The following is a 16551-nucleotide window of genomic DNA, read 5'->3' as shown; positions in this document are numbered from 1 at the left end:
TGGTAATAAAATAATTTTTTGCATGTGATGAATTGGTCACGAATACCTTTCACGGACTCATGTGAGACCGCAGATTTGGAGTGGGAAATTGTGCTTGAGGTGAATTGGTCACGAACTTACAAAAACCTGTCACGGGCTCGGGTGAGTCCACAGACTCCGGGTAATTTTTTTTGCGTAGTGGGGTCGCGAAGTCTGGTCAAGAAAGTACACTTGGTGCAAACATAGGCCTTTTACGTTGTTAAAGTCCGCACTTGCGTCACTTCGAGATGCCTCCCTTGGGGCAGCTCTCAACGACAGACGCTTCGAGGTATCAATTCGAAATCTTGTGAGAACTATGAAGAAATATTACTCTTTCCATAGAAATCGGTCCCATTTTTGGCATTTTTCACAAAATGCACAAAAACAATAAACAAAACCGAACACTCGTCAAAACTGTGGTTGTTAGTTAAAACTTTTATTTTGACCACTCTTTTTTTACCCAACCCTAAATTATGAATTGTAAAACTATGCCTATACAACAACATTTGCATACCATAAGGGTCATAAACAATTATAAGTTAATTCTAGAGCCTTTGAACTTTTCACCACTGCATAAGTCATTGTACAACGCAATAATTTTACCGGAAACACACTATCAATAAAAAAAAAATCAAATTTCTAAACTTCCAGAAAAGTTGATAATAGGCTCATAGTTGTTTTCATGGCCATTCATTCGTGATAACTTTAATACTTCCATCAGATTCCACACAAACCAAGTCAGACTTGCTGTCAGTGTCCATGTGCTGTGTTGATATTTTTGCCACAGAATCGATACAAAAGTCAATAAAACTCCAATCGTGCTGTTCAGATTTTACAAAGCCTCCTTCGCGAGAGAAAGTTATTCTAGAATTTCTAAAACAAATTTGTTAAGTTATAATAATAAGTAGAAAATGTCATGCAATACTTGTAAAAGTAACACTCTACACAATTTTCAGAATATTGTGCAAACTGAAGGGTATAAACTTTACTGTTTTACCTGTTGACTCTATCAAAGCAAAGTATATCTCCTGAGCCATCCCCATCAAAATCACCAGTAAGCAAACTTCCACTTGATGAATTGCAAAACTCCTTAGTGACACCAGGTAACACCAAGAAATCCATTCCTTGATTTTCTAATAATTGCCTTTGACAAAAATGTGCTCACACATGAAAAGCGTTTTGAAAAAAATAAACTCCTAATGATAATGACAATGGTTAAAACTATGCTTTCGTGGAGCTTGGTCTCACATAGAAAACTTTTTTATCCCTTCACATGCATTGTACATAATGTTTTTAATAACATTACATTAAAATCACAAGATTTGCCAAGCAAAATATGATCAAACAAATTTTTAAATACAAAATATATTCATTTTACTACTTACATATGTTTTAAGTCTTTAATACACACAATATCACCCAAACCATCACCATTAAAGTCGATCGAAGCTACCCAACCTCCTGTACAATTTAGCTCAAACAGCGAAACAATCCCACTACCCATCGCATCTGAATAAATAAAGCAGAATCTACTTTAATATTTTACAACACATTTTCAAACCTGTAACTCAAATAGTAGAAATAAAGTCTTTATATGACTGATAAAAAATTGTTTTTCCTGTCTACGTAATTATCAACAGTAATCTAAGTATTTATTAGTTGTTTATTATATTGCTGCCTTGGAAAATTGAATGTCAGACTATAAATATGGAAAATCTTTGTTTACAACTTAGTGCATTCTGACTAATACAATATCTGAAGATCATTATGTAAAAATATCCTGGAAAGTAAAAAAATACCTGTTTCATTTCCTGCACTGATGCAGCTCTGAAACAATATTAACAATTTTTGCAAGAAATACACAAATTTACAAGATAATGATTAGTGTCGCTACCAGTCAATTTACAAAATTAACATAAAGTAAACAAACACAAGTTTGCATATATATATTTATATATAAGTTTAATAAAACGTAAAAAAATCTAAATTAGGAGATGTAGAAAGAGAGATTTTCGCTATAAGCAAAATCCGGACTAACCACAGTTTTTGCCAAGAAAACCATTCTTAATTGACTTTTTTTTACAAACAAAAACAATTTCAGGCATTTAAATCGAAAAATCAACATGCAAATTTTAATTACAAATATTTACCTCATCATTGCATGGCACAGTTTGATAATCAGCACCAGTACAAGTATCCGATAACACCACACCTTTAAAACAAGTTCTGTATCTGAATTTTGTGCCGTTACAGATTTCCGAACACGCTGACCATTCCTCCCATTTCCCCCATGTAGCAATTTCACTTGCATCACCTAATGTAAAAATGATACCCAATAAACTCTATAAAGCCAAGGAAGTATTTTTTGTTAGAATTCCCGCATTGTCTGCAATTAGAGTTTAAATTCCAATATTCCATCATTAATATGACAATACCAACAAACGTTAAAATTGTTGGCTTTAAATGCAATGATTCTGTATGTTTGTTGTTACAATAAAAAACTTAGCAGTTGTGCAATGTTTGAAAGTTTATTGTTTTAGTATTAGCTTATTGGGACAAAATTATACCTGACAAACTTAACAAAACTTACACGATGCGATCGCATCACAATCTATCGACTCCTGCGTGTTTCCGACACATCCTGTTTCTCCAACTTTCCCTCCGATACAAATTCTTGTTCTAAAAGTAAAACAAAATATAATAGGAAATATGTTTTCTGATTTGTACTTGACAATTAGTATATTGTTATCAAATATGTTTTCTGATTTGTAATGACAATTAGTATATTGCAGAGGGTCATTATCAGATATATTATACCAGTAAAAAGTTTATTAAACCTTTCAATGGTTCCCTTGCCACATGTCGCGCTACACTCGCTCCAACTCAACCACAATGACCACAGTCCAGTACCATCTGGTGTTTCAGAAAACAAACCAATATTGTCACCACTTTCACCAAGGTTTTCTTCACCCAAACATGGCTAAGTAAAAAAACAAATACTTTCAGTCACTTCATAAATTGTTGTTATGAATGGGATATGCAAAAGCAAAGTAACATCTTTATTAAACTGCACAACAATTTATCGTGTCTGGCAACAATGGTTTTCACTTCATAAATTTCATGCCCAAAGTTATTCAAATGTAACAAATCAAATAAAAGTTGTTTTGACACAAAAGTAACAAGTTGCCTTGTTTTATTAACATGTCAGTATTTTTGACTTCAAATGGTCTTATGTTCAACCATTCTTCGGCCTTTCAATAAATAATTATTTGATATACTATGCTTGTTCTGTTACCTATTTAGTATTAATAATTTGAACTACATGTCATAAGTTTACAGAGGAATATAAGGGCCCAAGCAAACGTAATATGTGACATGCTTTACAAACATTTCGGCAAATGCGCATGTCATTGTTAGTGATATGAGGGGCCACATCGCTTACACTGGTTTATAACCACCCAGGTCACATAAAAGTTTGATAAAAGGGTGCGAAACAAGCACAGCGTAAAAGCGATGCATCTAATACATTTCAGCAATAACTTCAAATTGTTTAAAAATTTAAAACCCCATCAAAACAATTTTAACCTGCTTGAAACATGCACCAAGTTCAGTCTCATCTCTGCTGTCAGCCTTGCTTCCCAAACACTTTGACACAATCTCATAGTTTTCACCGTAACAAAACCTTTGTCTTGATACCAACCCTTCCCCACATGACCTGCTACACAGTGACCAACCACTCCATGGGCCCCAGATTGACAAGTGTTCTATGGAACCAGATGTACTTGTTTTGGAAAAGAAACATAAGACACAGACTTGTTCTTAGTTAGGTTGATTTAATTTTGTTTGGTGAAAGGAAACATATTGAAAATTAAAAACAATTTATATAAGTTTGCTAAAATTTTCAGATAACTGACCTCTTTTGGTATGAGCATTTATGGTTAACAGTCATAAAATGTGACATGATTTTGCAACATTTACATAGGTTCCAAACAAATTGATCAAATATATATACCTGGTATAACAGCAGCTGGACAAGGATCCAATGAGCACGGTGTCATTTCACTTCGCACCCCCTCACATTTACCACCAGGAGGACAGTTTCTATGTCTAGAAGCACAAAATCATCAACATTTTCCATTTTTGAACTAAAACTTGTGCAACACAGAATTAATAAACAAGCATTTTTATTCCTAACCTCATTTGTACTGCAGAATCACAAGTTCTCGAACAAGATGACCATGGAGCCCAATTACTCCAGCCAGGAGCAGCTGAAACAATAAGACACAAAAATTCAAGTACAGTTAAGCCTCATACAAATAGATCCATTTTTGAAGTAGATGCTAAACTATGTTAAAATATGTGGAAAAGTAAACTCTTTGGTCATACCAGTGTTGTTGCATAGTTGTGTTGCACATGTGTTAATTTCAACAGCTCCAGACTGAATCACAGGACAGTTTTTGGAGGGAACAACCTTCCATGTGACGTCAACACATTGTCGTGTTCTGCGATGCCAACCTGTTCCACAACTGTGAGAACACTGACCCCATTCCTTCCATGTGTCCCAGTTGGACACACCTGTGAGAGTTTGAATTTATTTTCTACACAAAAGAATTTGGTTACCTATTTGATGCATTTATCTCTGGTATGGTATTTATTTTTTGTATGCCAGAATTTATAAACTTTTATAACATACGGTTTATTTAGCTTGCAATTGAATATGGGTCGTTTTGTTTCACTTTCTTTTGCAGTCATTGTCAACATATGCTCTGCTACAAACCGTTATTCGCCTGTCCAGTTGTTTATAAGTAGTTCACTATGTTTTAATATATGTGTAATATGAAATAATACTTTCATTGTTGCTGACAATAAACATCTAAACATTATTTTTACAATTCTACTGTATAATGAACAAGAGGAATCAACTAAAAGTTACTAGAGGAGGCCTGTTAACTTATAATACTGGGAGAGATAGTTTACCTGGTGGGCAATCTGGCTTCGTACATGTTTCTGTTTCATATTCCACATTTGGATGACAACATGATGCTCTGGATAAAACAAGTTGTTTTGAAGTTTAGTTTGGACAAAAAAAAAAACTTGTACAGAAAAAAAATGTAAATTGGCAAACCTGTCTCCTAATTTCTATTTACAAAATTTTTAGTTTCCAATAATTTACACATAATGTTTAATTACGACAGACTGGCCAAACCTTTTCTATCTTAACTTCAAACTAAGCTGAGTAGAAACATAGTGGTCACCAAGTTTGCTGAGTGGTTAGCAACACCACCTTGTGTTCACCAAGTCAATTAAAAAATGATGTAACAGACTTGCAATAAAACAGAAAGCTCGATGGTGGACTCATTGCAAGCACAATGCATTCAGACATTGTCCACTCGCAGAGTATAAAAACATAACACATAAACAATACCTGTGTCTAACTCCTTCACCACAAGTGACTGAGCAACTTGACCAATCGCCCCACATTCCTGCTGTACATGTCGCACCTGAACATTCCTTTGCCTCAAAACTTCCACTTGCATCACATCTACCACTGTAAACCACTGAATCTAAACTGTCCAAACATTCTCTGACCTTTACACTTTGACCTTTGCCACAAGATACTGAACAAGGTTGCCATAAACTCCATTCACCCCAGTGGTCACCATCCTGTATTGCTGATATGTAAAAGTATGATGGAAATAAAAATGTATAAGTATAAGGGAAACAAAACTGTATAAGGGAAACATTTTATTACTATGTAATTTAACACACAACTGCAAGTTTCATTTAAATTTAACAATAATCATAAAGTTTATTGGAAGAATACCCAAAAAACTAACCATCCATGTTAGGTGTAATGACACATTGGTAAAGTTGATTGATTTCTGCGATATCTTCTTTGCTTAAGTCACTTCTTTGCGCAGTGACAGCATTTCCATTTTTGTCTACAATCGTTGGCATGGAGTTTGTCGAAAATGAATATCCATCGAAATGCATAATAGATGACAAGTCGTAAGGTGAATCCAAACTTTTTGCAAGCCCTTTACCCAGTCTCTTGAAATTGTGCTTACTTTCTATTAACAAACAAATACAAATGTATGTTGTAATACCGCATTATAATATGGTGTAGCTGCAGCACGTTCAGCCATTGTACACCAATTATGCCCTTTACTGTGTTGGGCATAATAACGTTTCAATGTTGCACAGTTATTTCTGGCTGGGTGATTGTATAAATCAGTGATTCCCAAACTGTGTGCCATGGCACATATTTTTAAAGTGCACATATTTTCTGGTGTTTTAAGACTTTGTGACAAAATACTGGTGTGCATAAAAATGTTTTGAAGGTAATTTTTTTGTTGCTGGTAATAAAAAGCATCCTTACCCACCATAGTAAATTAACATTTGCAATCTTTAATGTGCAGCATGCTTAAAAAAGTTGAGAAATGCTATTGAGTCGCTATGTTTTTTTTCACCAAGCAACTACAGGTAAAAAAAACTTAGCCACTAATCGATTTATGTGTAACAATAACAAATCCTACCTTTAGCAACATTGTTATACTGTACTGTGACAAAAACATCCCGGTCTGGTCTTGAGTGTTCATGCCAGAATCCCAACACATGCATCAACTGATGCAAAACAGTGCCAACATTGTCGCAACCATCACCAATCCAAACTTCTTGTCGGCCTCCAACTCTACCAACTACAGACCTAAAAAAATCAAAAATGTCACTGGTTAGAATTAGAACAGTATAAAAACTGAATAGGGTGAAAAAATGCTAGACACAAATATAACAAATCACAAAATGGCATTACCTGTCAAGTAGGATAGCTATGCCTTTCACAAATGGTAGTTCACTTTTTTTATCAAAACAGTACAATACACTAATAAACAGTTTACAGCAGTGGTTCTCAAACTCGGTTTTCAGGGCCACATGCGGCTCCCAACTTCTTATTTTGCGGCTCGCAACAGACCTCAGAAAACCACCAAACATTGCTATTTTAGCTTTCAAAGTAATAATCATTAGTGATTTTCTCAACGTTTCATTTTTTTGCGGCTCTCTACACACTCAAAAAAATACCAATTGGCCCCAAAAATAAAAAAAGTTTGAGAACCACTGGTTTACAGAGAAATATGGGTAAATATATTACCTAATGACTATTCAACTATCCAGATTTGTTACTGAATAAATACAAAAAAAGGAATAGGGTTGCATAAACAAGTTACAACACATTTTTAACCGACCTACACCCCTTTCTGTCACCAACAAATTCCACAAAATCAAGTTCATTAGTTCGAGGAATAAAATCAACACAAGTAGAAGTAGAAAACTTTTTGAAAGCTGATTTAATGGCATCAATTGATGACGATCTGGACACTAAAAAATAAATATAAGGTCATTATAGGAATTAAAGTTTTTTACAACTAATTTTAGGGGCAAACTAAAAATGTTTTATGGTAAGAAAATACATATCTTGTATTCCCCAAGTAACTAAAATAACAGTTTTTGTTAAATGACGTTGGTTTGTACTGTTAGTTGGTTTTTTAATACTATTTTCTCTGGTAAACTAAAAATGGTTTGAGGTAAGTAAATGTATATTCAATAACATAAGTAACCATTACATACAAATTGAACTTGCAAAGTCAAATGGAATCTGAACTCGTCCAATCTTATAATTGTTCCAAATGTTTTGATGCAAAGTTACTGAACCAGTGGAGTCTTGATATGAACTGTCTTCCTCATTTATGAATGCCTGACACAAAAAAAGTATGTCATAATAAAATGTTTGGGTAATGTTCACAGCACCAACAAAAAAACTAAAGTAACTTTAGTGCCTTAAAGTTTACAAGTTGAGTTTTAACTGTTTAAAAATGTTGTAATTAATACGATTTTTTTTTCTTGAAGCAGATTTTAATAAAACAGCAACGAATTATAGAGGTAGCTTATTCATGCGTACTTAGCATCTTTTTGAATACATGAATTAACAAAAAATATAACAAACATACTGTTAGAACAGACTGGACATTAATTTTGTTAAAACTGATGTCAGATTCAATTGTCCCTTTGGTTGCACACTGACAACTTTTGGGACACTCGTATTCGTCCTCTTCATACCCAAGTACACAATCAAAATCACACTGATTGACGTCAAAAGAACATTCAATGCCATCTGTGTATCCTGAAAAATTAAACATTAGGTTTTGCAACAAGTAAAATTCCTATGTGACCAGACACAAATGATGTGGTTATTCATAAAATCTGTTTAACTGAACACAAGCCTAAATATTAGATAACACATTTTTTTCAATAATTGTGTGTTAAAACTTGACATTGAATTACCTGGAATTGTCTTTAGCTTGTTTATGTAGCCAGTTTATTTGCAACAAAGCTCATTATCTACTGAATTATTAAGATATGAACATGGCAAGCAAATTAAACTCTCTCCTTTTTTCAGACTTCTTATTGGACAAAATTAAAAAAATACTTTTTGTGGTATTCCAATGAAAATAGAACCTACTTTGACACAAAAGAATGTCATATTCTGATGGAGTTTCAGAATAGCTGCAAGGTCCTTGGAATAAAGGCCACACTAAAATATATGATTGTGTAATTAAAAAGTATACAAATGTCCAATTCAATAAAACTTACAATAAACAACAGATATTGCTGCTATTCCACCAACGATGATTGCCATAATTACAAATAACAGAATAACCCTTTTAGCATTGATTCCACTTTCTGGTAATACAGGTTTCATAAATTCTAAAAACAGAACAAACTAAAACTTACAATAAATTTGAAAATATTAAGAGACCAAGACAAATCAACAGGTAAATAAACATAGTATGATTTGTCTGGTATAGTAAGATTAATACATGACTGTGCCATGGTTGCTCCTCTGCATGAACACTACAGAACTGATCCCAGTTGTGACTGCTTGTTCATCCTAATGGACTATTCTGGCGATCTACTACCAAGAAGCTAACATGTGCAGCATTCAAGGCAGGCAGTGGTGCTTGTGATTTGGCTTTCAACAAGCTCACCACTAACTTGGTGGGGAGCGAGTTTTATAACTATATATTTTTCAGGCCTACTGTGAATTGCATTGTTTTGCAAATCATGCAGAATATGCATTACAAGTTTTTATTCATTGAGTTAAATTTATTTTACTTGGTGGAAGAATAACAAATTCTGCATGATTCCCCACACCAAGCTGCAAATAACTGTGTGGCATAGCGCAGTATGGATTCATTTGAATTAATAAATAAAAACAAATTGACTTATAAATACCATGGCCACCAGTAGCTGCTGTTGCAGTTGTTTGGAAACTCCGTCTTGGTATTTTCACCCCACGATGAGGTGGAGGTGTTGGGGGTCGAGAACTTCTTCGGCCAGCATGCATGTTTCAAAAATTATAACTGAATCACACTATAAGACATTTGTTTTGTGGAAAAACAATAAAAAATGTAGTATCGTACAAAGGTTTAAAAATTGGAACTATTTTATCCTACTACAGTAAACCAATTTACAAAAAAAAACAGTTTTATAAGTGCAAAAAACTGCTGATTTGCGTCTGCTCGAAACACAAACAACCAAAGTTTATGACGACATTTTGCTGCATCCAACTCGAAATCCCCGAGGTTGTTCCCCTAAAATGTACCAAAACAACAAGAATGTTAGAAGTTAGAACATCGTGAATCCTGTAGCAAATAACTTTGAATCTTTGAAAGTTTAGAAAATCAATTTATTACTACGTATATAGCTTTAAATTCAGAACTGTATTATCTTTTGTAATTTTTCTTTCCAAACACAAACGCTAAACAAAAACATTAACACTGTGTAACAAAAAGTTCAATTTATGTAAACGACAAAAATTTCAGTTCAGAATATATTTTCAATTTTTCAAACTTGTTCGTAATTTTTCGACATTTATTTCTAAATTTTAATTTTTGGGGAGGAGCAATATTTACCAAAAGCGCGGGAAAAAAATCAGCTGTTGTCGTTGGAGGGAAATTTGCGCGGAAGTTTCATGATTTTAACTTTGCCTCCAAATTTATTTTACACCGGGAAATATTTGAAGGTTAGACGACATTTTTGGGCAGATTGTAGTAAGTTGCGCTCTAAAAAAGTTAGTTTATATTCCCTGAAAGCTATCATGGCGGATAAAACGGCGAATTGGAACGAAGATGCGGAAAGAGTGATGAAACTTTTTGATGAATGGAATGGTTTCGAAAGAGTTCCGACTAAAGAGATTTTGGAAAAAGTTAAAATGAGAATTTCCTTGGAAAAACTCTTCAAGCCGGATGACTATGAAAAGCTTTGCAGGTTTGAGAAGAAAAGAATTCGAAATATTGGGAACAATTTGACAGTCATGATGTATTTGGGTAAGTTTTCATCTTTTATAGATGTTTTTGCTTTTTTTAATGTGTAATTTTGTTTTTAGGGATGCCTTTGCCACCTGAAAACACTTTGAGGGCAAAAGTAGGTTTGCCTCCACGAGGAGGATTTAAAGCAAAAATTTCTTCGGATTCAGAAAGTGATGAAGATTGGAAACCTTATCGACCAGCTCAAACAACCAAAAAAATGCCAGGATTCTTAAGTAAGTGATTTTTTTGCCATAAAGTTGAGATAATTTTTGTGCAAATCATACTTCTCAATTGTTTAGGTGTTACTGACTTGTTGCGAAGAAAAAAGTTCATTACTAAGGTTAAGTACCATGCAATTTTGGATTCAAAGTTATGGTTTAACAAATCAACTATATTTTGAATTGTTCGTTTACTTGTATGATTTAACATATTGACTGTTTTCTAAACATTGATATGTACATTTTTTAGAACTGTATGATCAACAATGAAAAACATGTTGATGTACCAGAATCAGAAGCTTTAAAGAATGTGAAGAAAAACATTAGTAAGTTACATTACATTGAAATAACTTAGCAGAGATTTAATCATATTCTAATTTTAGCGCTTCCACCCAAGGAACAAAAGAAAAAGAAACAGAGTAGTGAAAAGCAAAAAGTAAGCGAGGTTTAAAAAGTTAAATTGTAATTGAATTGCTTAAGATTTTGGTTTATCATTTACAGATAAAAAAGGAAACTACTGCTACAGAAAATGATGAACCAAGATATCCTAAACGAGATATTGTCAGGAAAACCTACAAAGAACCTGAAGTTCCAACTGAAGATGACTTTTTATGTGAGAAAATATTCTAAAATAAGTTGGTTAAGATTTCTACTTAATCAGTTTTGGTTTAATGGCATCTCTTTTAGTTTGTGATGAATGTGAGAAATTGCATTTGGGAGATTGTTCAGTTCACGGAGCTTACAACCATGTTCCTGACACCCTGGTTAAAATGGTAAAGAAACTTGTGTTGATGATTTTGTGTTGGTACATAAAAGTTGCTGTATTTAGTCTATGAAGTACTTTATTAACAAACAAGTCTATTTAAGAAAATTCTGTATTACTACTTTGTTTGCAAAGGGCTTAAAGGAGCGTGCCAGACTAACTTGTCCTAAAGGAATAAGCATCGGACTATCTGGCATCAGATCTGGTGGCAAGGGAGCATGGTGTGATCAAGAATTCCCAAAAAACACTGTGTTTGGACCCTATGAAGGAGTCATTGTGTCAAGAAACAATTTGAGTCAACTTGAGCAACTTTTTGAGGGTGGATATGCTTGGGAGGTGAACAAGATAAATATTTAAACTTCTATTGCCTTGTTTCCTCGTATATATATATTATTCAGACAAGTTGCCATCGACATAGAGCCCAAACAAATACTGATAATAAAAAAAGGATTTATGACATATCACATGCTATTTTTTTCCCAGCAACCTCAATTTCATAATACTGTGTGAATATCATGCCAGCTCAGGTCTAGTTTTACTTTTAGCGGGGATTTTGCTGTCATTTTACCAAGTCTGTTTCTTGTAATTGTTGAAAATAAAGTCAAAAACCGGGACATTTTTGGGAAATAAGGGCTATAAATTTTTCTAAGACAATGAACTTTAACATATATATGAGTGGTATGGCAAACCTGCTAATACATAATGTTTCATTTTTTTTGCTTTTAAACATACATGTGCTCAATTAACAGGTAATCAATTGCTTTTACATTTCAGATTTACAAGAAGGGAAAATTATCCCATTATATTGATGGCAGTGATGTAAAAAACAGCAACTGGCTTCGGTATATTAACTGTGCTCGGTGGGTAAAAACCTTTTTGTTGTAACTTTATTATGGCGTTTGTTTGTGTTTTGAGCTGTGGAACAATATTAAATTATGTTTGGACTTTGTTTTAAATTATTATTTGTTTTTTATCACAAGTGCAATAATTGGTATTGGCAAGAAACTTACAACCCTTTCTAAATTAATTTGCTTTTTAATGATGAAAATAACAACCCATGATGATGAAAATAATAGGCGTTAAAAGCAACATGCTTTATGATGGCATGAGCATTGGCCGAAACATTTAAACCAGTGGTTCCCAACCTTTTTTGTCTTCTGCCCCCTTTCAGTCGAAATTCAAATCTAATTCCGCCTACAAATTTAGTTTGCTAAAATATCGTTTACATTAACATTGTAATGTAATTCTTAGAACAAAAATTTAACTATCGATGATAAGCTCTATAGCCTCTTTTTGTCGAAATTTCTTTTTACATCCACTTTCTGAGTTGTAATCTCAAATCAATTATACAAGAACTTTTTTTCTCAGCTTATATGTGGCAAATGCAGCAATAACACCAGTAAGAAATTATTATTGTGATGCCAGTTTCCCCTACAAATTACCAAACCCCCCCAGTTGGGAACCACTAGTTTAAACAACAAGACATGTCGTTTTTAACGTCGGTTTGGGCTGTTATTTTCATCACCAAACTTATGAACCGATCTGTACCTAGTGTTCCATTGGCTTTTTGTTTCAGAAATGAAGAGGAACAAAATGTTATTGCTTATCAATACAAGGGAAGAATTTATTATCGATTGTACAAACCAGTTACAAGAGGTGTTGAGTTGTTGGTTTGGTATGGAAAACAATACGCAGAACATCTTGGAATTCCGACTGAATACAAACAGAAAATTGCTGAAATCGAAAAACTTTTGAAGCCACAAATTTGCTTAGGTACGTCTTCTATGGTGCTTGTTAAAAACTGCTGGTTTTGTGATATTAAACATTTTGCTTAAAAAATTGTTTAAAAATTAAGTATGAAATAACCTAAAAAATGTAATTTTGTATATATTTCGTCCTGAACAGCGCTTCAAAGGCGTTTGTGTTGCTATTGTGGAAGATTTATGATTGTGACGTAACAAAAAATGTTTGTTTCATAACAGACGATTATTCTCCGTGCAAGAAATGCGACAAAATTTTCATCAACGATGTCGCTTTAAATAGACACATGAAGTCAAAACATCCCGATCGTTCGGTTGTGAAACAACACAAATGTCCCTGGTGTGATTATTCAACTGATAATGTGGGGAACTTAAAACGCCACGAACGGACGCACACAAATGAAAAACCTTTCCAATGCGAAATTTGCCAGAAAAGATTTTCATACTTACACGTCCTGAAGACACACGCTCTAATACACAGTGGTGTTAAACCTCACAAATGTAAAGTTTGTGGAAAATGTTTTAACCAGCTCAGCAACTTGCGAAAACATCACAAAACTGTCCATGAAAAGTCTGCGGAATATTTGTGTCAGATCTGTGGTGAAAAGTTTGGACGAGCTGGTCACCTTAAAAGACACATTCGAATTCACACAGGTGAAAAACCTTACTCGTGTAAATATTGTGAGAAAAAGTTTAGTGATTGCAGCGCCCGTCGATCACACGAACGCACCCACAATAAAACTTAACCACTGAATATTTTCATGCACATTTATATCCGATGGTTTTTATTTCATCGAAACTGTTTAATACTAAACGTTACAAAACACATTTAAGCATTGATTTACTTTGTTTATTGTTGATTGCATTGTTATTGGTTGTTACGTTATAAACGGTTGATAAATGTTGTTGCGTCATATTGTAACTTGGATACGTTCAAGCTTGTGTAGATTTTGGTTGTTTAACTAAAGCGCTATTTTTAAGGGTGAACGTATCGTTTGCTATGGCCTGGTGAGTAAATAAATTAGCATCTTGGTTATAAGGTGTGGCATTTGGCATTTAAATTAGATACTTCTTTTAAAAATATTTAAATGATAAAAGAGTAAAAACTGAAATGGATATAAACTAAAGTTTAAACATATAAATTTAATATTATGTCGCTAAAACTAAAAACTTCATCGGTGCTGCAATACACAGCGATACGATATTTGAGCGTAATCCACATTTTGCCAATCTATTTCGAATCATAAATTTAAAAACAAAAACTTATTAGTAGGGCAAGTTTTTGTTGCACTAAAAACGTGAGAAAGTTGCACTTAATTTCAACAAAAGTTGCATTTGTGCACCAGTTGCATTAATGCATACTTCCTGGAGTTAAAATGACTAGCGGGCCGCAGGTTGGACAATCCCTGCCTTAGACTGTCATCTTAACAGATATCAAGGTTATCCCTTTTTACTTGCGAAATAACAAATGCACTTTTATATGAAAGTTGAGGGGTTGTTGAACTTCGAGCTTGCAAGCCAACTGCTGCGTCATAGATAACATTGAGATGCAGCTAATCCATCACATAGCTCTTTGTTATGCAAATCAAAGATAACAGAACCATACTAAAAATAGTTTTATAGCATGTTTTTTTAAATCACTTCTTTACATTTTGCGCAATACTTGATAAAAGTTGCACGAAAAATAGAAAAAAGTTGCAACATAAAATGCCTACAAACAGCTTATAACAGCATACTACATAAATCCTGAGTATTTAGGAAGCTGCCGGAAGCTGTAAAATAAGTTGCAAAAACTTGCCCTACTTATTAGGATTTTAATAAGTAATTATGACATGCACACCGTAAATATCATATAACCTTGCCGACTCCCTAAGAAAACCAATACTTTTTAAACAACATATGAAACGAAGCATATAGCACAAATTAGTACCCAGTTACATGTTGTATGCACGCCAGTGATGTACACGAGCCCAGTAGAGGAATTTGCGTTTTTTTAGCCAGTCGGATCCGGATTTCATATTGCTTTCATTATTGTTTTGTTAAAAATATAACACCTAATAATTGTTGATTTGTTTTTTTACAATATTTTTTATACAGTCAAACTTCGATACTATGCCACCCTTTGGGACCGAGAGAAAGTGGCATAGTATCTAGGCCGGCATAATACCGAGGGTCGGTTGTAAAACTAGCCTTGTGGAGTGACAAAAAAATTATTACAGCATATAGTATACGGTACAGTATACAGTATAATTTGTTAAAAAAAGGGAAAGATCGTGCATAGAACAAACAAGATCTGTTAGTTTTGTCGTGACACAAGCACGGAACGGCGTTTACATAACTCGCTGCAAAGCTGTGAAACCTCTTAACATGACCACGTTTGTTTATTCAACGATTTGTTTTTCGTGTTTTCTCTGTTTTATCATGAACTCAAACCGAAAATTGTCAGAAGGCCCAATTTTAATCCGCAACCGCACACCGTTAATACAGTTATACTGTCCTCTCATGTGTCATAGTATCAAGGGTAAGGGGTGGCATAGTAAATATATTTTCTATTGAATTTAGTTGGTGACGATCAAAAGTGGTATAGTAGCGAGGGTGGCATAATATCAAGGTGGCATTGTATCGAAGTTTGAGTGAATAGTAGGCTTTTTTAGGAGTGAAATTGAGTGTTACTCGGTGACTGTAACTTTAAATTGAAAAAACGATCGTTACACCGGAATATTTTCAGGAGTCGGAATCTGATTTTGCGCCGCAAGAAATATACCAAGTAGCCAGTGATGGGGAGACTCGAGTCACCTTTTTTAAAGAGTTGGTTCGAAACAGTTTTTGTTCGGATTTATTGCTTCTATAAGACAGAAAAAATAATTTTATTTTTGAACAACTTCTCTAGATAGCTTACAAACGTGTAAACAAAAGACTGTGAAAACGTTCTTTGTTGTTTCATGTTTTACAAACATGCAATGCAATAAACATTCGCATGAAAAGTAGCGTCAAAAACAGGGGTCGGCAATACCTGGTAAAAGCCATTTTTCATTGCACGCAGAACGATTTGCGTCTCTTGCAAACTAAAAAAAAAAATTTTTATGTGGCAAAGATCTAGAACAGCAACCGTCAGGTTACAATAAATAAGCTATCACAGCTGTGGTTCCCAACCTTTTTTTGTCGCGACCCAAATACTTACCAAAATTTTGTTTTGTGGCTTCTCGCGACCCATGGACATACATTCTTACTATTTGGGTTGTATTTTTGTCTGTAAATTTGGAAAGTTTTTCGAAAATTACTACGCTAGTTTAAAAATTAAAAAATATCAAACATAAATTATTCGTTTTTTTCGCCAACTTTAGAGCTGGTTCAAAGCACTATGAGCCAGATAACGCTTAACAGTGATCTCACACAAACATTATGACGTCACAAACAGAATAATTCAC

The 16551-nt window shown here is 33.9% G+C and overlaps 2 protein-coding genes across 3 annotated transcripts; one reads left to right on the top strand and one right to left on the bottom strand.

The window, feature by feature from the left end:
* Positions 1–66: 66 nt before the first annotated feature.
* LOC145212848 (uncharacterized) lies at positions 67–9676 on the bottom strand. Its single transcript, XM_080081108.1, has 22 exons — positions 9307–9676; positions 8665–8778; positions 8534–8605; positions 8022–8194; positions 7642–7768; positions 7260–7392; positions 6555–6724; positions 5852–6089; positions 5786–5789; positions 5444–5745; positions 4996–5063; positions 4405–4593; positions 4214–4286; positions 4031–4125; positions 3604–3782; positions 2856–2998; positions 2609–2697; positions 2169–2332; positions 1818–1845; positions 1404–1527; positions 1016–1162; positions 67–891 (listed from the first exon to the last, which is right to left on the bottom strand). The coding sequence occupies exons 1-22, from the start codon at positions 9416–9418 to the stop codon at positions 699–701; spliced, it is 2937 nt and encodes a 978-aa protein (XP_079937234.1). The 5' UTR covers positions 9419–9676; the 3' UTR covers positions 67–698.
* Positions 9677–10003: 327 nt separating this feature from the next.
* LOC145214133 (histone-lysine N-methyltransferase PRDM7-like) lies at positions 10004–14024 on the top strand. Of its 2 annotated transcripts, XM_080082601.1 has the most exons (12): positions 10004–10096; positions 10167–10400; positions 10460–10615; positions 10682–10722; positions 10851–10926; positions 10984–11036; positions 11102–11213; positions 11288–11373; positions 11499–11699; positions 12138–12223; positions 12940–13136; positions 13346–14024. In XM_080082601.1, exons 2-12 carry the CDS (start codon positions 10172–10174, stop codon positions 13867–13869), a joined length of 1761 nt encoding a protein of 586 aa, XP_079938727.1. In that variant the 5' UTR covers positions 10004–10096; positions 10167–10171; the 3' UTR covers positions 13870–14024. The 2 variants fall into 2 exon arrangements, with proteins under 2 accessions (XP_079938727.1, XP_079938726.1); XM_080082600.1 differs by having other exon boundaries at positions 10004–10400.
* The last annotated feature ends 2527 nt before the right edge of the window (positions 14025–16551 follow it).

The sequence above is a fragment of the Phallusia mammillata genome, chromosome 2, assembly GCF_965637545.1.
Source record: "Phallusia mammillata chromosome 2, kaPhaMamm4.hap1.1, whole genome shotgun sequence".
Classification (NCBI taxonomy): domain Eukaryota; kingdom Metazoa; phylum Chordata; class Ascidiacea; order Phlebobranchia; family Ascidiidae; genus Phallusia; species Phallusia mammillata.
This window is presented reverse-complemented; position numbering and strand designations above follow the sequence as displayed.